Source organism: Cricetulus griseus, chromosome 6 (genome assembly GCF_003668045.3).
Source record: "Cricetulus griseus strain 17A/GY chromosome 6, alternate assembly CriGri-PICRH-1.0, whole genome shotgun sequence".
Lineage (NCBI taxonomy): Eukaryota > Metazoa > Chordata > Mammalia > Rodentia > Cricetidae > Cricetulus > Cricetulus griseus.
Window position 1 is genome coordinate 88,874,576 of NC_048599.1, and position 24,104 is coordinate 88,898,679.

Consider the following 24,104-nt stretch of genomic DNA (forward strand, 5'->3'; position numbering starts at 1 on the left):
GTTTATAAAGTATATCCTTAAGTTTCTCTGGTTTTCCTCAGTATTGGTTGTGATGTCTCCTTTTATCTCTATTTTTATTAATTCGGACCCACTCAATATGCAAGTTGATTTGTCTAAGAATTTATCAGTTTTATTCATTTTTTGAAGAAACAACTGTTCTTTTCAGTGAATATATATTTCCCAAGAAATTATGTTTTATTAGTTTAAATTAGAAAAAAAGCCTGCTTCACATGTCAATGCCTTCTCCCTCTCCCTGCCCTCCCCCACAATCCCACCACCTGCCCCCCAACTCATCCCCCACCTGCTCAGCCTTGATAATGTGTGGAGGGTCTTGGTCTTGCCTCAACTTGATGAGCCAGGTTTTATTGACTCCCCATGGGCGGCCTCACACTTTCTAGGAAGTGGGGTTTTGGGCGATGGGGGCAGCATGAAAAAGGAGAGAGGGAAATGTGATTGATATGTAAGAATATTATATGAATGTGGAGGAATAATTAGTTATGGTAGGAAACCAAAGGAGCTTTCCTGTAGCTAATACATTATTTTTCTGCAATAATTTAAGACCATTATGACATCTTTCTTTCTCAGTATTCCCACCATTTAGTTAAAGATCAAGCAAACTAGAATATAGAAAAAGAAAAAATATTTCTCCTGGAGGAAAGTTTATATTTCAGTTGTAAACATAAACAAAGACAGAGTTCTGTCATGTGATGAGTCAGGGCAGAGTTTTTTGACTTGTGTGGTCACTGGATAAAGAAACAAAATTTCTCTATACCACTGTCACTGTGTCTATCTCTGTGTGCCTGTTTATGTCTCTGTTTCAGTCTCACTTTCTCTCTCTCTCTCTCTCTCTCTCTCTCTCTCTCTCTCTCTCTCTCTCTCTCTGTCTCTCTCTCTCTGTGTCTCTTTACATATATATGTGGGCATGGGGATGTCTGTTTTGTGATATAACTGAGAACTAAAATTCAAATAATACATCTCACTTGGTTATTTTAATCTGTAGCTTCTGCTTCTAAACACATTGCTACAAAAAGACTTGAAAGTAAAACATAGAGCTGAATGTTCTAGGAGAAATATGAAATATAGGACACTGAGAGTAAGAGCTGAAATACACTTCAGCATTTAAATGGACTATGGGAATACAAAAACATGGAAAAAGACAGATTAGAGACAGCAAAATTGTCATCAACTTTTACAAACAACTATCTCTATAAAAACATATTTGAAATGTAATCGATATCAGTTATTTTGGTAACCAAATCCACCCAAATAATGACAAAACACAATTAAAGTGTTTACAAAACAGACACATGGAGAATTCTGTGAAAATGAATCAGATGTCAGGGACACTTAGCTATAAATGACGGAAGGCATCAACTGCATCTATATTGGAGGATTTGAACAGCCATGACTTAAGAATAAAGGATAGCAAACCCAAGGAGGAGTAAGAGGTTAGATAAAACTCATTTTAGCACATGACCCCAAACCTTGGTGGTAACTTAACTATCATACATTGAACAGCACAAGTTAGTTGAAAAGACAATAGTTAACAATGAAGGCATTGATGGATCTTTAAAACATGATATTTTCACAATGAGTTAGTTCATTTACATTGACTACTCTCAATACAATAAGCTCTATGAATCAAGTGTCTTTTAAAATATTGTAATTTGTTAATCACAAAACAGACTTTCAGTATCAAGTTTTGTAAAAACCAAGCTTGAGTTTTCATTTGTATGCATCTGTATTTTTCCATTTAAAGCTTTCCCATGTCAGTAACTTATTTTGCAATTTCCTCAGTGCCATCATGATGTCCTTGTTCCTCATAGTGTATATGATAGGATTCAAAGCTGGGATCAAAATGGTGTAGAAAAGAGACAGCACCTTCCCCATTCCTTCTGACTCATTTGGTTTGGGTTTTAAATAAGTGATGCTAGCTGTCCCATAGAACAAGACTACGACTATCAGGTGAGACGAGCAGGTGGAAAAGGCCTTGGTCCTCCCTTTGGCTGAGGACAGTTTCATGATGTTGCAAATAATCTTGACATAGGAGACAATGATCAGAAGAAATGGAACCATGACAAACACCACGGCAACAACATAGACTGCTACTGTATTCACAAAAGTGTCACCACAAGCAAGCTTGAGTAGTGGGGGAATGTCACAGAAAAAGTGATCAATTTTGTTAGAAGCACAAAAGTGCAAAGAGAATATCTGGTAGGTCTGCCCAATTTCTACTGGAATCCCACTGATCCAGGAGGCAGCTACCAGCTGCAAACACAATTTATCCTTCATGAGTAAAGAATATTGTAAAGGTTTGCAAATAGCCACATAGCGGTCATAGGCCATTGCTGCCAGCAAGAGGCACTCTGTGCCTCCCAACATAAGGACAAAATACATTTGTGTTGCACAGGCAAGCACAGAAATGTTTCCTTTTAGGGTGTAAAGATCCATAAGCATTCTTGGGATAGTAGCTGTTACATAACACACTTCCAAAAAAGAAAAGTTACTAAGGAAAAAATACATAGGTGTCTGGAGAACAGGGTCAGATTTTGCTAACAGTATTATAATGCTGTTGCACATCAGAATAGTCAGATAAATGAGCAAAAATGTTATAAACAGCACCCACTGCAGACTTGGAACATCAGAAAATCCCAAAAGGATAAATTCTACCAGTGTAGAGACATTTGATTTTTCTGTTTTAAATTGATCTTCATCTGCAGATATGACAAATTTGAAATTGTTAACTCAATTGTGTTTTGAACTGCACTAAAATCTTAAAATAACTCAATAATATGTGCAAATGCCATATGATACATTAAATCCCCATTCACATTACTGTAAATATGATAGATGATTACTCAAAAATAAATGTTGCTGAAAGCAATCCAATACATTAATATAATATCTTATTGATGTATGTATTATGACATGCATATAATTTACTAGTGTATATCATCAACAAACATTATTTTACCACTGAGAGGTAATTGTCTTACCTTGTTTATTAGCAGTTTGTTTTGCTTCATACTATTTTTATTTCTATTCTATTTCTCTACAATGATTTTTTTCCCTTTTAACTTGTGACTGCTCATTCAAAACGAGTTAGTCTTCCTTTTAATATTTCAATTAGAGTCAGCATTCTGAAGCTAAATTTTCTGGTGAAAAGACAATTTATTATGACTTTACTTTTTTACCCTTCTCCTCTCAAGTATGTCAGGTATGATAACCTTAGCCACAGCACTCTGCTAAGAAAATTTTTCAGCTAACAGCTCTGATCCAGTGTATGAAAACTATTAGTTCAGGTAGGACATGCAGCTCAGAGTTATAGTACTTTCCAGTTTAAAGGAGTACATAGGTTCAATTGACATGTGTATGAGAAACAAACCTGATATATTTTATAAAATTAACTTTATGTTACAAGCTGTTACTGAAACTTTGCTTTTGTAGTGCTTTTTCTTCTTCATGTGAATTTTTTCTCTACAAATTTTCCTTTTTTCTAAACTGTTTACCTATATATCATTGAGTACATTAGTTTATACCTTGAATTAATATGCCAGTAAATAAATTTCAGCAGACAAATATCCTCACATTTTCTCACTTTAATTAGTACTAATTTTAGGATTATTTCAAATACATTAATAGCACTATTATTTACACTAATATAATTTTATATATGTATTGTTTAACTTCACAGTTAAGAAAATGAATATTAAAAGCACCTGTTTTAATTAATTACCTTATGTTTAGATGATATTCTCAGAATTTCTTGCTTCATTGACTTTATTTTCAATTTGAAAAATGTCCTAAATAATATATACTAGCAGCACAATTATATATTACCTTGATTGAACTTCATCAAGTTGCTTTTGAAAACACAAGTGGCTTTTATCCTGTGACTTATCAAATCCTCCTCAGGAAATCACTCTACCAGTGAGAGGTAATAGCTGTGCATTCAGTACTCTTAAAGTAGAAATATATACACTACCCCTGGGGACGATCTTGGCGCATGTGTAATTTTAATTTCTAGTAGACACTCAGATGGTAATTGTTCTTGCTCTATTTCACAACCATGATCTCTGAATGGACCTGTCTATGTTATTACCCCTTGATGGCATAGATGACTCTCCTTTCTTGGGGAGTTCCTTAGAAAGTGAAATAGTAATTAATTGCTTAGTTTTACTTTAAAAAAAAAGATGAACTATTTCCAGCTTTTGGAATTAAAGATCTTACTTACACTAACATGGCTTTGTTTCCCTGTTGTATTTCACTTGACTCCCAAAGCCAGGCCATCTTGTCTAAAAGGACAATGAATCTGTATTCTCCCCTGCACACTGGGCTGTCTTCCATATTTAGAGTACTAGAGCCCTTCTCAGCAGTGACATTTGTACTCCTAAATCAACTTTTAGGAAATTATAACTACCAGCCATTTTTATTTATTTACTTTTGTTTTTTCGAGACAGGGTTTCTCTGTGTAGCTTTGGAGCCTATCCTGGCACTTGCTCTGGAGACCAGGCTGGCCTTGAACTCACAGAGATTGGCCTGCCTTTGCCTCCCAAGTGCTGGGATTAAAGGTGTGTGCCACCAACGCCCAGATACCACCAGCAATTTTTAAAACAGAATTTAGGCAGGTGTTTATGGATCACAGCTTACAGATAACACTCTCCAAATGTCTCATGGATGCAGATAGATTGTGTACTTTAGGGCAGCTGATGATTGAGCTTCCAACTCCTGTCTCTACCTCCCATCCCAATGCAGGAATAGTAGAGTTACAGATGCAAACCATTGACTCCAGCTGTTTTAAAGATCCTGGGATCAAAGTCAAGTCATTTTCCTTGCAAAGCAAACACTATCTCAAACAACTTTCTGACCTCCACAAATCCCCTTTTGAACATAAACTAATACCATATATAATGGCATACATTTAATAGCATATTATATATCTATCCATCTATATATCTATATATTTATATAATTTCACTAATTGTTTAGTCCACACATGGAAGTGTCTATTGTGATTTGTGCAATTTGCCTGTGAAAACCGATGAGTGGTTCCAGATGGAATATGATGGAGCTAGGGACTTTTGTTTTAGTATGATCGTATAAAATTTAGTATTTTAGTATAAAATCAACATGTTTTGAGACCTTCAAACTTTTCCTGCACTACAATAAGCGAGAATGTTTTAATATATTTTCAAAACATGAAGTATATTTCTCCATTCATGTAACACTCTGTGTTTAAGGGTGCATGATATTTAATTATATTATTTAACTTTCTTGTCAATATTTTGGAATTCACTATTGGTTGATGTAAGGCATGATGTAAGCTTATACAACAAAAAAACCAGTGATTCAAAAAGTGCACGATGGTCGCAGCAGTCTCCTCTTCCTCAGATTCGAGCCTCTTGATCCTACCGTGTTGCCAAAATGTCGATTTCTAAAAAGCTGACTTTGGACCAGCTGGACATGAAGGGGAAGAGGGTCGTGATGAGAGTGGACTTTAATGTTCCTATGAAGAACAATCAGATAACAAATAACTAAATGATCAAGGTTGCTGTCCCAAGCATCAAATTCTGCCTGAACAATGGAGACAAGTCAGTTGTTCTTATGAGCCACCTGGGCTGGTCTGATGGTCTTTCCATGCCTGACAAGTACTCCTTAGAGCCAGTTGCTGAGGAACTCAAATCTCTGCTGGACAAGGATGTTCTGTTCTTGAAGGACTGTTCATCCTGCTGGAGAACCTCTGCTTTCATGTAGAGGAAGAAGGGAAGGGAAAAGATGCTTCTGGGAACAAGAGTAAAGCTGAACCAGCCAAAATTGGTGCTGCCCAAACTTGGGGATGTCTACATCAATGATGCTTTTTGGGACTGCACACCGAACCCACAGCTCCATGGTGGGTGTGAGTCTGCCACCGAAGGCTGGTGGATTTTTGATGAAGAGGGAGCTGAACTACTTTGCCAAAGCTTTGGAGAGTTCTGAATGCCCCTTCCTGGCTATCTTGGGAGGAGCTAAGGTTGCAGACAAGATCCAGTTCATCAATAATATGCTGGTCAAAGTCAATGAGATGATCATTGGTGGTGGGATGGCTTTTACCGTCCTTAAGGTGCTCAACAACGTGGAGATTGGCACTTTTCTGCAAGATGAAGAAGGGGTCAAGATTGTCAAAAATCTCATGGCCTAAGCCAAGGAAAATTGTCTGAAGATTACCTTGCCTGTTGACTGAAGATTACCTTGCCTGTTGACTTTGTCACTGCTGACAAATTTAATGAGAATGCCAAGACTGGCCAAGCTACTGTGGCTTCTGGCATACCTGATGGCTGGATGGGCTTGGACTGTGGACTGCTAGAAGCAAGAAATATGCTGAGGCTGGGGCGCCAGCAAAGCAGATTGTTTGGAATGGACTTGCTGGGGTTTTTGATTGGGAAGCTTTTGCAAGGGGAACCAAGTCCCTCAAGGATGAGGTGGTAAAAGCCACTTCTAGGGGTTGCATCATTATCATAGGTGGTGGAGACACTGCCACTTGCTGTGCCAAAGGGAATACAGAGGATAAAGTCAGCCATGTCAGCACTGGGGGTGATACCACTCTAGAACTCCTGGAAGGTAAAGTCCTTTCTGGGGTGGATGGTTTCAGAAATGTTTAGTATTTTTCTGCCTTTTGTTCCCTGTGCACAGCCTCTAAGTCAACTTATTGTATTTTCACATTTCCATTTGGTGTTAGCACAAGATTCAGCTAGTGACAGAGATGCAGCACCAGGAACTATACTGCATCAGGATTTGTCTACATTCTTCAGGATCTCATTTTAATCCCTTAGTGGCTATAGTGGGAAATTACCAATACAGAGTCAGGTAGAAATATAAGGGTATGAACTTAATTCTGTCAGTTTTGGGATAATTGTTGCTAATTGTCCCCCAAAAGTCAGTAAGGGCTATTTGCCAATATTCATTATCTTTCCACAAGGAGGAAATTTCTTCATTAGTAAAAGGTACTATAATTTCTGCTGGATCTTTTCCAGTCACTTGACGAAGTCGGAATTTCCCCTTTAAAATCAAATCAGAAATCTTTTCTATATATGTCTTTAAGCTTTTATTCTGTTCATGTGGCAGAAATATCCATTCCAATATAATGTCTTCTGTCTGCATCAGAATTCCAGAAGGGTATTTTCTGGATGGCAAGATGAATACAGTCTAAATCAAGGTTTATCTGATCTATGTGTGCATCCAATATTCTGTTTTTAACCATTGTAACTCTTTTTCTGCCTCAGCAGATAATATTCTCAGACTGTTTAGGTCCTTATCACCTTTAAGGGCCATTTTTAAATGCTTTACGTCATGTCCTTCTACACCAATAATCATCTGTAATTGAGAAATTTCCCCTAATAATTTCTGAAGAGAATTAAGAGTTTGATAATGATCTCTCGTAATTTTGTACCTTTTGAGGTCTGATTATTTGTAAGTCTATCTTGTAACCTAAAGAGTTAATAGAATCTCCTCTTTGTATCTTTTCTGGGGCAATCTGTAACCCCCAACGAGGCAGAACTTCCTTCACCATTTCAAACATATGTTCCAAAGTTTCCTTATTAGAATCTGATGAAAGAATGTCATCCATGTAATGATAAACAAGAGATTGTGAAAATTTCTTACGAATTATTTCCAAAGGTTGCTGTACAATGTAGGACTATTTAGCATTCCTTGTGGCAAAACTCTCCACTGATATCTCCTAACTGGCTGTGAATTATTAAGAGCTGGTACACTAAATGCAAATTTTTCTCTATCATTTTCCTGTAACGGTATTGTGAAAAAACAGTCTTTTAGATCAATGACTATGATAGGCCATCCTTTAGGTATTAAGGAAGGTAATGGCATTGGAAGTTGCAGAGAGCCCTTTGGTTGAATTACCTTATTAATGGCTTTCAGGTCTGTCAGCATTGTCCACTTACCTGACTTCTTTTTTTATAACAAATACAGTAGAATTCCAAGGACTGGTAGATTCCTCTATATGTCCAGCATCTAGCTGTTCCTGTACTAACTTTTCTAAAGCCTCTAGCTTCTCAGAGGTCATAGGCCATTGTCCTACCCAAACTGGTTCATCTCTAAGCCACTTCAATGGCAGGGTCTTTGGCTCCCCTGAAGGTCCATCATTTGTACCTAGTTTCTGTACAGCATGGATGGTTGGTAACTGTTTTCCATAGCGTCTTACCAGATCTTTTCTACTATCTAAAGATTGTACATAATTTATGTCTGACATTGGAGGAATATTAATCTGAGTATTCCATTGCCGTAAGAGATCACGACCCCAGAGATTTATAGCTATATCTGCCATGTATGGTTTCAGTATCCCTTTCTGTCCTTCCGGTCCAATGCAGACCACCGAGTTAACTGTTGAACTCTAGATAGAGTCCCAATTCCTAAAAATTGTACATTTGCCTCTCTAAGAGGTCATTTCTGAGGCCAAGAGTTTTGGGTAATAATAGTTACATCCGCCTCAGTGTCTACTAAGCCAGAAATAACTTTATTATTGATTTTCACTTTCAACTGAGGCCTTTTATCATTAATAGAAGCTTGCCAAAATATGCGTTTCTCATTTTGTCCATTCACACTTGATTCTTTGTCACTATTCAAACTACCATCTAGAGCAGTATCATTTTTCAAAATAGGCAAAGAACTATCTATTGATCCTGTGAGAGATTGTCTCCTACTGCTACTGGGAATGACCTGACCTTTCTCGAAGTGGGGGCCTTCTTGAGTCCCCCTTGGAGTTTCCAGACCTTAACGGATTTCCTTGTATGTCCCTGGTCGATCTACATTCATTGGTCCAGTGTCTGCCCTTTCCACATCTTCTACACAATCTGCCTTCCGTATGAGGCATTGTTAGAATTCATTTGTCTACAATTTCTCTTAGTATGTCCCATTTTACCACAGTTGAAACATCTATGTTCCTGGTGCCTTCATGGTCTCCAGGGAAACGCTCTTCCTTACCCAAGGTTCTGGTTCATAGTAGTAGTAACCTCTAGCCTCTTGGTACCTATGTTGACCTCTGTAAGGTGCTTCTCCTTGCCAAGCCCTTACACCCTCACCTCTAGAACTTTTAATTTCCTGTTGCTGTTTTAAACATTTGGAGATGGCTTCTCCTACCCAAGCTCCAGTATCTTGCACATTGTAGTCAATGTTGGCTGCATACAAAACCCATTCTTCTAGCGGAGCTGAATTGATCTTTAAAGGCAAAAGTATTTTTTGCATATTGGGTTTGCATTCTCATAAGTTATTATATATATATAGTTGATTGTCTTGTTTCTGGATATGTTACCTGTAATTCTACTGCCCCAGTTAACCCTTGTAAGAAGTCCTGGAACTGTTCTGTAGGTCCCTGTTCTATTCTGGTATAAGCTTCTAGGTCTTCTCCTGGCTCACGAACCTTATCCCACGCATTTAATGCTGCTCTCCTGAATAGAGACAGTATATCGTCATCATATTCAGCCTGAACCTGTGGGTCAGCATAAATACCCTGACCAAGAATCTTATCTAGGAGGGCTTCAAAACCTTCCTTTATGCCCTGACACTCAAGGAGCTTTGCCTCTTCCCTTACTAATGCCTTCCACTGGTTTGGCATGAATTCTCAAGTACAGCTGCTACCAATCATTCCCAATCTGTGGGTGTCACCCTGTTAAAGGTTGCCCATGAATGTAATAGCTGTTTTACGTATGGGCTATGGAGACCGTATGAGACGAGTGTACGAGTAACAACCTTAGAAGAATAGTCACGATACCTGAGTGAAGTAGTTGGCTGGGATTGGAGTGATTCTGCTTCTGAGGCATCCCAATGATCTTTAAGCCTAGTAATGATATCCTTTTGAAAAGTTTCAATCTCCTTAATCATAAAAGATTCCAAGCATGTTAGTGAATCTGTAAATTGCTGTAACTGCTCATTTACATGTTTTTTAGGTCTTTAATAGGATCATCCTTAGGCAGCATCTGGATGGCATGGAAACTGCCTTCTAAGTATTGGAGTCTATATTCGAGGTCATGATTTGCTGATTTTGAGTCCTCAGCAATCTACTGTATGGACCTATGTAATCTGTCAGCCCTGTACTGTAAATTATCTACCAAACATTCAAACCTAGACTCAAATTTGTGATCTGCTACCTTGGATGCTTCAATAATTGATTGAATGGCACTGTCCAATTCTTCAACCCTATCCTGGGTATCTTGCAACTTTGCATCTAATTTCTGGGTAACATTGCCTATCTGAGTTTCTAGCTGGCTACAGATATTCTTTAGCTCATCATGGTCTTCTGACAGCCTAGCCTCTAAGGCCTCAGACATGGCATATATATGCTGCATCTCATCTTGGGTAACAGATAGCTCTGTCTTTAGCATATTGGACACAGAGCCAAGCTTATCATCCAATTTCTGTTCCACTTGCTGCACAATTGTGGTCTGACCTAATCTCTTCTCCAAAACCTCATTGCGTAAAGCTGTTATTTCCTATAAGTAGGTGGTGAGGTTATTCTTATCCCTCTTCTTGAGTCCTCTGGCTAGTAATATTTGTACCAGCAGGCTAACTGCCATTACCACATATAGGCCAGTAACTGGCAGATTAGCATCCTCCTCAAACATTGAATTCATGTAATAAGCAAAAATATTACCAATTTTAGCAAATGATAGATATTTTCCATAATTTTACCTGATTTCTTCTTCAGATACAGTAAGTATCTTTGATCAGTGGGTGTCACAGGTGTTCAGTTAGTCCGTGGTATTTGGCAGTGGTGGGTGGCACCTGTGGAGATAGGTCACAAAAGCGGGCAACCACTGAATGAGGCACAGCTTTAAGGCCACTGCATGGAACCTGCTGAAAGCCAAGACCTACTCCAACTCGGTTCAAGAGCTGGAGGCCTCTGGGTGCGGGTAGGCAGCAGTCCGAGCTGGTCCAGACCACATGGTAGTAAAACTGTAGGAGGTCTGTGTGAGTCTCCAAGCTGGGAGCAGCTCAGCGGCAGCAGGTTGGCTGGGAGCCCGTAACACCTGTGAAGAGAGGGACCTTTCCCCACTTAGGCTGCAGGCCTGGTGGGACCCACAGCCTGTCCCAAATGGGGTGTAGGTTTCCAATATCCTGCTCCTGACAACCAGATATAGTGGGAAATTACCAATATGGAGTCAGGTAGAAATATAAGGGTATTTAATAGGGAAAAGCTTTACTTACAGAGCGACCTAGCCAGCCGGTGTGACAGCAGTCTCTACCGAAAGTACAAAAGTGAAACCGAAAGAGAAATGCAGTCCCCTGAAAGTGTCTACCCTGCCTGGGGAGTGGTGGGTGGATGGGGGGGACTGGAGGTGGGGGGAGGAGGGTTGGGGGTGAGGGGAGGGAGAGGGAGAGGGAGAAGGGACTTGAAACAAGCTTGTTCCCTAACTAGAACTAATAAAAAATTTAAAAAAAAAATGTGTCCTCTACATCACCCTGACCACACCCTTGCAAGCATGGTCAGGCACACCTGTAGCCAGCCCCTAAGTAGGCGTGGCTACACTTCCGCTACAAGTGGCTAAGTGCATTCTAGAGTGCATCTATTTGTATTCTGCCTGTAAAAGAAAGTGAGCTATAAAAGCTTAGTTCTCTTGGAGTAGCCTCTGGATAGCCTTGTAACTGTTCATAACACAGCATGGAAATAAGATGAAATTCCAGCTGTACGTTTGGAGAAGTTGATGCTCTGTTAATAAAGATGTCCACTGGGGGGGGGGGAGAAACGTGATTCAAGACTTCTCCTTTTAAATCCCTTACTTAACACTTTTTGTGGGAGGACTTCTAGGAAATAATATTAAAAGTTTTTGAAATTTTCCAATGCACAAAATTATATATTTTAGTGTCATACCATGGAGGCTGTTTATCACTTGCCAATTCTCTCAGACGGTCAGTGTCAGTTACAGCTTCAGCCTGTTAATTACATTTGCAGACAGTTTAAACGGTGAAAAAGAGAAACAAGATTAACTTTTATTGTGTAGTATAATGAATATTTAGAGACAAGTTTCAAAAGTAAATATCATACTGTGATATGATATTTATGTTAAATATATTAGACGGTGGAAAAGAAGTCATTTACATGAGCATGCATTTAGTTATTTTTTAAAAATACAATTGTGTTTTATAGGATTTCATTGTTTTTCAGTTTATGTCATTCTTAATTTGTAATACTACTGACACACAGTTTTCACAAAATTAATCATGTGTTTAAAATATACATATGGTGTTTAAAATTATGAAATATTACAAATGCATACATCTAAGTCTCATAGACTTTATATCACATACAAATTGTCTCTCACAAAAATATGGGACATATCCTCCATCCAGTCTTCACCCAGGGCATCAAGTATGTCAGGTCTACATCATCCATAATTGGTGGTGTTGTATACTTTGGGAATGTGAAATCTTTTGCCCTATATTAAGATTATAGTTTCATCTTAATTTTATTAATATAGTAAACCAAAAGTCCATTTTAGAACTCTGGCTTTGGGATGCTTTGATATGTCTTTGCTCAAATGTTATTGAAATTTCATTTGATTCCAAGTTTCTGTTTTATAGAGATATTTTGTGTAATTATAAATAAGTGTATTTATCACAGGCTTTCATTTCTTTCCTGTCTTATTTAGGATTGGATTGGTGATGCGAATGTTTACTTTTTAGTTAAATCACATGTTCCAAAGCATTTATGCTACCTCACATTTCAAATGCTAGTTAAGGAAATTAGCTTTATTATTTTTAAATATTTTTAATTGTTTGAGAATTTCAGGCATGTATTTTATATGTAAAGATCATATTGATCCCCTCCCATTTTCTCTCTAATTTCCCCAAAACATTCTAATGTTCCCTTTCTCCCAACTTCATGTTTTTTTTTTAGTTGCCTTTCTATATGCCACCAACATTTAATGTGCTTTCCATATGGGCATAGGTCTGATCATATCCATTGAAACATGAGTACCTGTCTGCCTTCAGCATGTGGTAGGACTGTAAGCCCTCCCCCCCATTCCTTCCATTCCTTGCTGGAAATTTTATATATTTTTTATTTTATTTTAATTACATTAAGTATAAAATTACATACCAATCCCAGTTTCTTCCCCTTCCCACACTCTCACTCCCCCCACCATCCCCCTACCCCATATCCACCCCTCAGAGAGTGTAAGGTCTCCCGTGGGGCATCGCCTAAATATGTCACATCATGTAGGGCCGGACTCAGTACCTCCTCCTGGGTCTAGGCTGAGTAAGGCATCCTTCCATAGAGAATGGCTTCTAAAAAGCCAGTTCATGCACTAGGGATAAATAGTGGTCATACTGCCAGCCATCCCACAAACTGCCCAAGACATCTGTCACCCACATTCAGGGGGCCTAGTTGGGTATTGCACAGGTTCCCCAACTGTCAGTCCAGAGCCAGTGAGCCCCCAATTGTTGGGGTCAGCTGTCTCTGTGGGTTTTTCCTACATGATATTGACCCTTGTGCTCATATTATCCTTCCTTTCTCTTCAAACTGGACTCCAGGAGTTCACCCAGTGCTTAGGTGTGGATCTCTACATTTGTCTGAATCAGTAACTGGATGATAGCTCTAGATGGCAATTATGGCCATCATCAATCTGTTTGGAGGGAAGGGCAGTTAATGTACCCTCTCACTATTGCTTAGAGTATTCCTTGGGGTCATCTGTGAGGATTCCCAGAAATTTTCCTAGTGCTTGGTTTCTCGTTAACCACATAATGGTTCCCGCTATCCAGGTATCCCTTTCCTTACTCTTCCTCTCTGTCCCTCCCCCAACCTGACCTTCCTGATCCCCCATATTCTCCCACTCCTTTTCTCCCCTCCCCATTCTCCTACCAACCACTCCCCCATGCACCTTATTTACTTAGGAGATCTTATCTATTCCCCCTTCTGGAGGGGCATGTATGTCGCTTTTAGTGTCCTTCTTGCTTCCTGGATTCTCTGAGGTTGTGAGTTGTAGGCTAGTTATCCTTTGCTTTATGTCTAATATCCAGTTAGGAGTAAGTACATACCATGTTTGTCTTTTTCTGTCTGGGTTACCTCACTCAGGATGGTTTCTTCTAGTTCCATCCATTTGCCTTTGAATTTCAAGATGTCATGGTTTTTTATTGCTGAGTTGTGCTCCATTGTGTATACTATGCTAAAATTTTTAACTGACTTAATCTTTTTTGGGTTTCATACAGATAACTACAGGTGCTGTGACTTCATGTTTGTAAATGCCATGTAATATTTTAAAGATACAATTTCTATCATTGCTTCCTAACTTCCAGCATTTACATTCTCCCCAATGTTTTCAGCATTGTTCCATGGATCACTGTGGGTAAGAGAGGTGAATGTCCCAGTTCGGGCTAAGTACCCACAGAAACATCCTCTCAGGACTTTGATCAATTTGGAGTCTGTGCATTAACTAGTAAACACTTTTATGTTTTAAAACCATTCATTATTCCCTTATATTAAAACATTCCCTCCCCTTCACCCTGCATTGGCAGCTAGGATGAGGAATGACCCAAATCTTTTTTTCCATTTCCCATCCAAATTTTAAAATAAAAATACATATAGTTCCCTTGATTAATGTTACTTTTCAAATATCTTTAATGTCTCAAGTAAAACAGCCTCCACAAAAAAGGAAATTACAGGTGAACAAAGACTCTATAATAAAAGTGGACAGATGGGTACTATTTTTGTTGAAACACACAGTAAAGGGCTCTTTGAAGTGTAATGGCTGAACTCAAGTTTATAAAGATATAATTTGAAAAGGCATATACATACATATGTGATCAAATTGAATGCTGATAAGAATTGGGTAATAACAAGATAGCAGTATTGGAATAAAGCCTTGCTTCTCAAAATGTTTTCTTTAAAACAAAATTCATATGGATTGTGTATTGTAGAAACTAGTGATGTGATAGCATATTTAATAGCCAAATGACAAAAGCAATTTATTTGCTAATAGTGAGGTTTTAAAAGTAATATATACAAAATGTGACAGGTGTAATACAATCTAAAAGACACAAATACTTCTAAAACCAGTTTATCCCATCATATTGCAACCAGAAAAGCCATTATAAAACCTACCCAAAGAAGTTTGAAGAGTAGAGATGTTAAGTGGGTGTTTTAGATTTTCTTCCTTTGCAGATAGTTCTAATAGTGATATCATCTTCACTCAATGCAAATTTGTTACTTGTCAGTGTCCAAGTTGAATACATGAATCTGCAATCTAGTTTTAAAGGTAACTTGTACTTACTGTATCAATAGATGGTGTCTGCCAAATTCCAGTATGGTAAATGCAACCATCATTCACCTCAGAACAATGCTCAGCTAAGCTTTCCCTTATTATCTGTCTTTGAGATCTTAAGCAGCGAATGTAGATCCTGGGCAATATTATAGCCTACAAAATCTATGAAATTAGAAGTGGGCATTCCCTTGAGTTATTAAGGTGATATGAAACATTATAAGAACAACACAAATCTTGAAATAAACCAATCTAGTCCTTACTAATATATGATAGTGTATGTTTACTCTTGTCTGCAAGATACATTTACTTCTGAGGAGAACTACAAGTGTGATATCTACTCTAAACCTAATTAAGACATGTGGAGTTTGTAATGATGTATAAGGGCTAAAAATTCTTCATAATCTTTGTCATGATTTTATTGGTAGTTAGTTAGTACCTTCTCTGAAAGATGTGAGAATTTAGTATGGGTACATATGAAGGAGAAACTGGATCCATTTTCTGTGGATTTTTCCATAGATAATTCCACTTATCCAGATTACTTAAAAATATTACCAGGATTTCACAAAAGCATGCACTCTTCAGCGAGAACCAAAAAGAATCCTGAATTTTATTGATATTTTCCATAATTTTCTTTACCTAAATAAACTACTATATAATACATATATACATATTGTACATATGAGTTTATGTATTCATATGTAAAGTCCTGTGTAAGTATACACTGGATAGTGTGAGATTCTCGGAGGGTTATTGCAAGACTTATTTTACATTGTGTTCAATATAAAACTTGATAGATAAGCACTGATATAAAATCCATAATGTGGCAAAATTTGAGATATAAACTCTCAAATCAGTATTGATAGAGTTAATATATTTTTTTCTTATTGGAATAGTGAGAGTTTCCTTTATGGAACCGCTGTAAATCATTGTCATAAGTGGGTACCTTTTGCTATATGCATATGCTCCGATATATTACATTTATATTTCTAGCTTAGAATTCATCATCTTCATGTTCAATTTTGTTTTACATTGTTAAAAAATAAAAACAAAGTGGGTATATTGGCATAAGCCTTTATTTGCATTTATTTGTTTATTTCTTTATTTGTTTTTCCTTTGCTGAAAATTTAATCTTTTGCCATAAACACTGACGCTTTTGTCAAGAGGCTGATTATAACTTTCCCTTCTTCACCTTCTCCTAGTACTTCCACAATTCCCCTCCCAGCAAATCTACAGACTTCAGTCTCTTTTTAGGAAAGAACAAAATTCTAAGAGATGACAACCCAATATGACACATTAAAATATTATAAAATGAAGCAAAAAAATCATATTGAAGTTGGACACAAGTCAAAAAGAAAAGGAGGGTGTCAAGAGTAGGCATAAGAGTCAGAGCCCCACTCAAACCCACAGTCAGGAATCCCATAAAAATACTGAGTTGAAACCTAAAATATGTACTCAGAGGACCTGGTAAAGACTCCTCTAGGATCTGTGCAGGCAGCATCAGTTTCTGTGCACTCTTATGAGTCTTTGTTGTTGTTGTTGTAGTTTTTTTCTCCATTTTTATTTAAATTAGAAATAAAATTGTTTTACATGTCAATCCCAGGTCAGTCTCCCTCCCTTCCTCCCCCTGCTGCCCATTAATATTCTACCTATCCAATACCATTTCTGCTCCCCAGAGATGGGAAAGCCTTCCATGAAGGAGAATCTTCCGAGTCTATCATATTCTTTGGGATAGGGCCTAGACCCTCCCCCATGTGTCTAGGCTGAGGGAGTACCTTCTATGTGAAATGGGCTCCCAAAGTCCATTCCTATGATAGGGATAAGTACTGATCTACTACAAGAGGCCCCATAGATTTCTGAGGCCACCTCACTGACACCCATATTCATGGGGTCTGAATCAGTTCCATGCTGGTTTCCCAGTGATCAGTCTGGGGGCCAAGAGCTCCCCCTTGTTCAGGTCAGCTGTTTCTTTGGTTTTTACCAGCCTGGTCTTTACCCCTTTGCTCATCACTCCTCCTTCTCTTCAACTGGATTACAGTGTAGTTCAGTGTTTAGCTGTAGGTATCTGCTTCTACTTCCACCAGCTGCTTTATGAAGGCTCTAGGATGACATATAAGTTAGCCATCAATCTCATTATCAGGGGAGGGCATTTAAGGTAGCCTCTCCTTTGTTGCTTTGATTGTTAGTTGGTGTCATCCTTGTAGATTTCTGGATATTTCCCTAGTGCCTGATATCTCTTTCAACCTATATTGCCTCCCTCTCTGATGGTATCTCTTACTTTGCTCTCCTCTATTCTTCCCCCTACACAACCTTCCTGCTCCCCAGAACAAAAGAAGCTAGTTTCCAAAACATCAAAAATCCAATTAAAATGTGGGATACAGAACTAAATACAGAATTCTCAATAGAGGAATCTAAAATGGCTGAAAGACACATAAGAAAGTGCTCAACATCCTTAGCCATCAGGGAAATGCAAATCAAAACAACTCTGAGATTCCCTCTTACTCCAGTCGGAATGGCTAAAATCAAAAACACCAATGAAAACTTATGTTGAAGAGGATGTGGAGAAAGGGGAATACTCCCACTGATGGTGGGAGTACAAACTTGTACAGACACTTTTGAAATCAGTATGGCCATTTCTAGGAAAATGGGAATCAATCTACCACAAGATCCAGCAATTCCACTCTTAGGCATATACCCAAAAGGAACACATTCATTCAACAACATCTGTTCAACTATGTTCATAGCAGCATTATTTGTAATAGCAAGAAACTTGAAGTAACCCAGATGTGCCTCAACTGGATAATGGATACAGAAAATGTGGTACATTTAAACAATGGTGTACTACACAGCAGAAAAAAAAAATGGAATCTTGAAATTCGCAGGCAACTGGTTGGAACTAAAAGAAACCATTCTGAGTGAGGTAACCCAGTGACAAAAAGAGAAACATGGTATGCATTCATTCAAATATGGATTTTACACATGGAGCAAAGGATTTCTAGCCTACAATCCACACCACTAGCAAAGCTAGGCAACAAGGAGGACTCTAAGAGAAACATACATGGTTCCCCGGAGAAGAAAAGGTACAAGATCTCCTGAATATATTGGCATCATGGGGGGAGGGGAGAGGGAGCTAGGAGATTGAGAAGGGGTGATGAGGAGGGGTGAGGAGGACATAAGGGAGCAGGAAGGTCATATGAGTCTTGATTAGTTGGTTCAGAGGGCCTTATACTCCTGGTATTCCCCATACCCTTAATCCCTTATATTCTTTGTGCCTCCTTTTGGTAGAGTTCCCTGAGCTCTAAGGAGAGGTAATTGATGGAGATATTTCATTTCGACTCTCTCAGCATAGTATTAAATATATGGCTGTGGGTCTCTGTATCTGTTCTCTTCTCCTGCAGGAGGGAGTTTCTCTAAGACACTGATCTAAGAGTCTAGTGGAGTATAATTAGGAATCATTTCATTTATACTTTTTGAGGCCTGTAGTTTTTGTTTTACCTCAGATCCCTGGTCATTTATTACTCAAATAGTGTCAGGAATTGGTTCCTTCTCATGGTTTGGACCATATATGAAATCTGAATTTGGTTGGCTACTAACATAAATTTGGTGTCACCATTTTCCTAGCATATTTGCAGGCATGACAGTTTGTAGGTCAAAGGTTTTGCTACTGGATTGGTGTTGACATCTCTTTGGTAGCCTTCCAGAGTATCTTCCTTTACCAAAGGAATATAGAGGTTAAGGTTCCATTTTGGCACAAGCTTGACTTCTCCATGTTCTATGAAGTGTGTGGGTGTTGTCAGAAATGGGGTCCTTCTGTATTCTTACAGAAAGCAACCCTTTTTCTTAGAAAGCGTCTGGCCATTTTGTTGTTTCCCATGGGTCCCACTTGGCCTAAAAGACAAGTGAATTCAACCCAGTTCCACTAATGAACCCTTGTTTGATGGCCAGAGCCAGTCAGTTGAGACTTTGTATCCCTCATTATTAGGAGACCTCATTTGAATTACTTTCATATATTTCAGCAAGTTTCTACTATACTAGGTTTCAATATAATCCCTCAAATATACCTCAATTCCAGTTTTCTCTGCCTCACATTTTCCTTCTATCCTCAGTTTCCTCCTGCTTCCAATTTGATCATCCCATTTATGTCTCCATCTGCCTATAAAATCTATTCTATTCCCATCACCCAGAGAGATCCATGTGTTTCCCATTGTCCCTTCCCCTATACTTAACCTCTCTGGCTCTACCGATTATAAGTGATAGCAGCTGTTTCTTATATTAAAGCTGCAACTATCAGATAAGATGAGCAGATGGAGAAGGCTTTAGATCTATCTCCAGCCAATTGGAAATTTCAGAATGTTGCAGATAAATTTGACCATAAGAAAAGTAAGTACAACCAAAACAATAAGTATTGTTTAATTATTAACAAAAGTATCTTCACAATCATTCTTGAGTAGTGAATAGGAGATTTATTCTGATAGATCCTCAAAAAGGCAAAGAAAAAATCTGGCAAGATTTTTCAAGAGCAACAGGAATGAACGTGATTCAACATACAAATACCACCTACACACAGACCTTTGGTTAATGACTGGGACATACACCAAAGGCTTGCAAATGACCAGATAACTTCCATAGACCATCACAGTCAGAAGGAGGCAACTAGTGTAAGGATATATAAAAACAAGGTCTGTGAAGAACTGTGTTGGGATTTTGATGGGGATTGCTTTGAATCTATAGATTGCTTTTGGCAAGATTGCCATTTTTACTATGTTGATTCTACTTATCCAAGAGCATGGGAGATCTTTCCATTTTCTGCTATCTTCTTTAATTTCTTTCTTTAGAGACTCAAAGTTCTTGCTGTACAGGTCTTTCACTTTTTAAATTAGCATTACCCCAAGATATTTTATGTTGCTTGTGGATATTGTGAAGTTTGATGTTTCTCTGATTTCTTTCTCATTGTGTTTTTCATCTGTATATAGTAGGACTACTGATTGTTTTGAGTCAATTTTGTATTCTGCTACTTTGCTGAAGGTGTTTATCAGCTGTAGGAGTTCCCTGGTAGAGTTTTTTGGGTCACTTATGTAGACTATCATATCATCTGCAAATAGTGAAAGTTTGACTTCTTCCTTTCCAATCTGCATCCACTTGATCTCCGTTTTTGTCTTATTGCTTTAGCTAGGACTTCAAGTACAATATTGAAGAGATATGGAGAGAGTGGACAGCCTTGTCATGTTCCTGATCCTAGGGGAATTGCTTTGAGTTTCTCTCCATTTAGTTTGATGTTGGCTGTTAGTTTTCTGTAAAAATGCATGGATCCCAGATAATGGGAAGGGCCGGGATCTCCTGAGCTAACTGGGAGCATGAGGGTAGGGGGAAAGGGAGCTGGCAGAATGAGAGGAGGAGGAGGGGAGTTGAGAGGAGGAAATGGAGGAGCAGAAAGGTTGAATCAGGGGAAGAATAGAAGAGAGTAGGATGAGTGATATCATATCAGAGGGATCTAGTATAAGTCCTAGGAGAGACCTGCCACTAGGGAGATTACTAGAGATCTACAAGGATGACACCAACTGACAATCTTTGCAAGTGTGGAGAGGATAGCCTAAATGCCCTTCCCCTATAATGAGACTGATGACTACTTTATATGCCATCCTAGTGCCCTCATCCAGTGGCTGATGGAAGCAGAGGCAGACACCCACAGCTATACACTGAACTAAACTCTGGAACCCAGTTGCAGAGAGGGAGAAATGAACATCAAAGGGGTCGGACTGGGCTGGTGAATCCCACAGAAACAGCTGGCCTGAACAAGGGGGAGCACATGGATCCCAGACTGCTGTCTGGGAGGCCATCACAGGACTGAATCAGACCCCTGAACATGGATGTCAACGAGGAGGCCTAGGAACTCTATTTTTCCCTGGTTTAAGAAGGCACTTTGAGAGACCATCCCACTTGAAGGGATGCTCTCTAGGCCTGGACACATGGGGGAGTGCTTAGACCCTGCCCAGGATGATGTTGTGGAATTTTGGGAGACCCCTGGAGGGCCCTAGCCTCCATGGGGAGCTGAGGGGGAGGGGGTGAGGCCTGATGGGAGATTGGGGGGAAGGAGAAGGAGAGGGAGAAGGGATTAACATGTGAAGCAAGCTTGTTCCTAAGTTGAACTAATAAAAAGTGTATTTAAAAAATATATAAAGGAAAAGCACACCTGTGCCACACAGAGCATAAAAAAGATGTTTCCTTTTGAGGTACAAAATTCTAGAAGCATTTTTTGGATGGTGGCTGTTATATAACATATTTTTCTAAAGAAAAATGAATGCATAGTTTCCTTGAACATTAGGGTCAGTTTTATTTTCACTAGAATTTTTATGCTGTTGCATATGAAACTAGCCAAATACAAGAGCAGAAATATCTCAACCAGCATTCAATGGAGATGAGGGGCCTTCAAAAAACACCTTGATGTGAAATTCCATTCTTGCTCTGATATTTGATTTTTTTCTGTTTTGTCATGTTACTTCTAGGCAGATATGAACATTCTCTATAGTTTATTGACTATTTTTTGCAAACTCATGGATGCTCTTGTTGACTCTAATGGATACATGAATATACTGCTAAGCATGTCTAAGTAAATAACAATACTTTGCTTTGGTTCTCATGAGTTTTGTAAGAGTAAAAATGAACTGACCTGTTGTCAAAATGAACTCAAGAAATAAAATTATTTTTACAGACTTGATTACAGTTTCACCAATGATATAAAGAATTATTAATTCCTATTAAGGCTACAGTGAAACAATACAATATTTTCTCACTTTTGATAGAAAATAAATTAATTACACATTTTATACTAATTCAGTTTATGTATGACTTTCTTTTAATATCTACTTATTTTTGACTTTTCAATAATCAATATGAGGAATTTCCTTGAAGCCCTTCTATAATTCAAAATGAGTTTTAAGTTACCTATTTTATACTACAATAACATGATTTTCTTAAATCAGCTGTTTGTTAATGATGAACTAAATGGGTATATTTTGCTAGTCTCTTCTGGTAATATGGTAAAAAAAGAAATCATTAATTAAACATAACATGAATTATTAAAAGACCCAGAGACAGATATGGGGGTTCAAAAGTGAGAACAAGGATGGTGGAGATAAGGAAGAGACTATTGACGCCAAAAACAAGTTAAACCCTTAAATCAGGACAATAAAATGATGACATGGTAGTAACTCAAGAACTGTCCAGACTTACACTGGAAACCTCATTGTATAAAATTATATAGTATTTGAAAGTACTTCTTCTTCTTTTTTTTTTTTTTTTTTGGTTTTTCGAGACAGGGTTTCTCTGTGTAGCTTTGGAGCCTATTCTAGCATTTGCTCTGGAGACCATGCTGGCCTCGAACTCACAGAGATCCACCTGCTTCTGCCTCCCGAGTGCTGGGATTAAAGGTGTGAACTACCAAAGCTTGGCTTGAAAGTACTTCTATGTAGATGAAAATATTTTTCTGAACTTTACTTAAACAGGATTATTTATCTAAGGATTTTTCCAGTGCAGGAGTTCCTTGGTGATTGGTAAACAAGGAATTCCACAAAGTCACACCATGCAACAAACCATACACAAGAAATTTATTAGGAAGAAACAAAGAATGGCAGCTGCCTCTGAATGGGAACAGAGACAACCATGAGATGGTTGGAGGGCTGGGTTTTTACAGAGTTTTTGCATCATGCACAGTGAGCTAGTGGAGTATGTGCAGTGATCTAGAGGAAAAGATTACTGTGGCAGGAGTTTTCAATTAGCTGTTAAAGATGAGTCATAGGAATGAAGATTTCCAGGTCTTGGAGGCAGAACAGATCAGGGATGGGTGATTTTCAATTGGCATATTATCCTACAATTTAGAGAAATATTTCCCTGAATTCAGTCATGTAGGCAATCAGGGATTGCTGTAGACATAGTTCAATAGTCACATATTTGGCTCCAATTAATGGCAGACCTTAGCATCCTCTGCTAATTTTGCAGACATATAGTATGTAACACATAAAGGATCAAAAAGCTTTCATTAGGATTTTAGAGGAAATCCTGCAAGCCAAGGATGTATGAAGAGGTCAGTGTTTCTAAAAGCAAGTCCTGGGAGGATGATGCATGACTGTGTAAGATGAAGTCTAAACTACTCAAGGAACTTTAGGATAACAGATGTACCAAGTTGTAGATCTTTGGTAAGACAATCTTCAGGGAAGAAGAGGAGACAGATGGAACATAGATGTTATATACTATGAAGCATAAGTTTATAAGGCTTTTCAAGGATGTTAGAGTTCAGATGTTATTCCACCTGCTGCTAGTGCAACATGGAGTTCCAAGTTTCAATATTTGCCTCGTTAAGTTTTGGTTTGGTGTTATTTCTGTTCTTCATTCATCAATTTCCAATATTCCCTTTGAAATAATATATATTTTCTTTTATATTATATATTGTATTATATAACAGATATCCAATTGCTCACAAACCTGAGTTTTCTATAATAATTTCCTTCAATACTAAAAGATTCTATCTTGCATCAAAGCTCTTTAAGCAGGAAGGTAAACAACTCATAATAGTTTAAGGAAGTCCCTGAAAATTACCAAATTCACTAAGCCCTCTATTCCCAAGAGTAAATAAGCCAAGCTGCTAAGAATCAATGTCAGACAAAACATGCTGCAAAGATTCATAAGACTGGGGTCTGGACAAAGTAGAAACTGGCCAAGCTGCGTAGATGAGGCTTAGAACAACTTGGAACTTGGAAGGGCCTATGCAGATGCTTAAAAACTGTGCAGTGTGCTCCAGGTTCCCAAATTCTGTGAGATGTTACTATGCTAGTTTGATGTTGGAGATTCAGCTGTGTTTGAGTCATT

General features: G+C 38.3%; 1 protein-coding gene and 1 pseudogene across 1 annotated transcript; one reads left to right on the forward strand and one right to left on the reverse strand.

Annotated features, from left to right (window-relative positions):
* Positions 1-1,725: 1,725 nt before the first annotated feature.
* On the reverse strand, positions 1,726-3,856 carry LOC100754997 (olfactory receptor 10AG1). The gene is made up of 2 exons (XM_027420932.1): positions 3,841-3,856; positions 1,726-2,744 (listed from the first exon to the last, which is right to left on the reverse strand). The coding sequence occupies exons 1-2, from the start codon at positions 3,854-3,856 to the stop codon at positions 1,726-1,728; spliced, it is 1,035 nt and encodes a 344-aa protein (XP_027276733.1).
* A 1,568-nt stretch (positions 3,857-5,424) lies between these two features.
* Positions 5,425-6,638, forward strand: LOC100755281 (annotated as a pseudogene).
* The last annotated feature ends 17,466 nt before the right edge of the window (positions 6,639-24,104 follow it).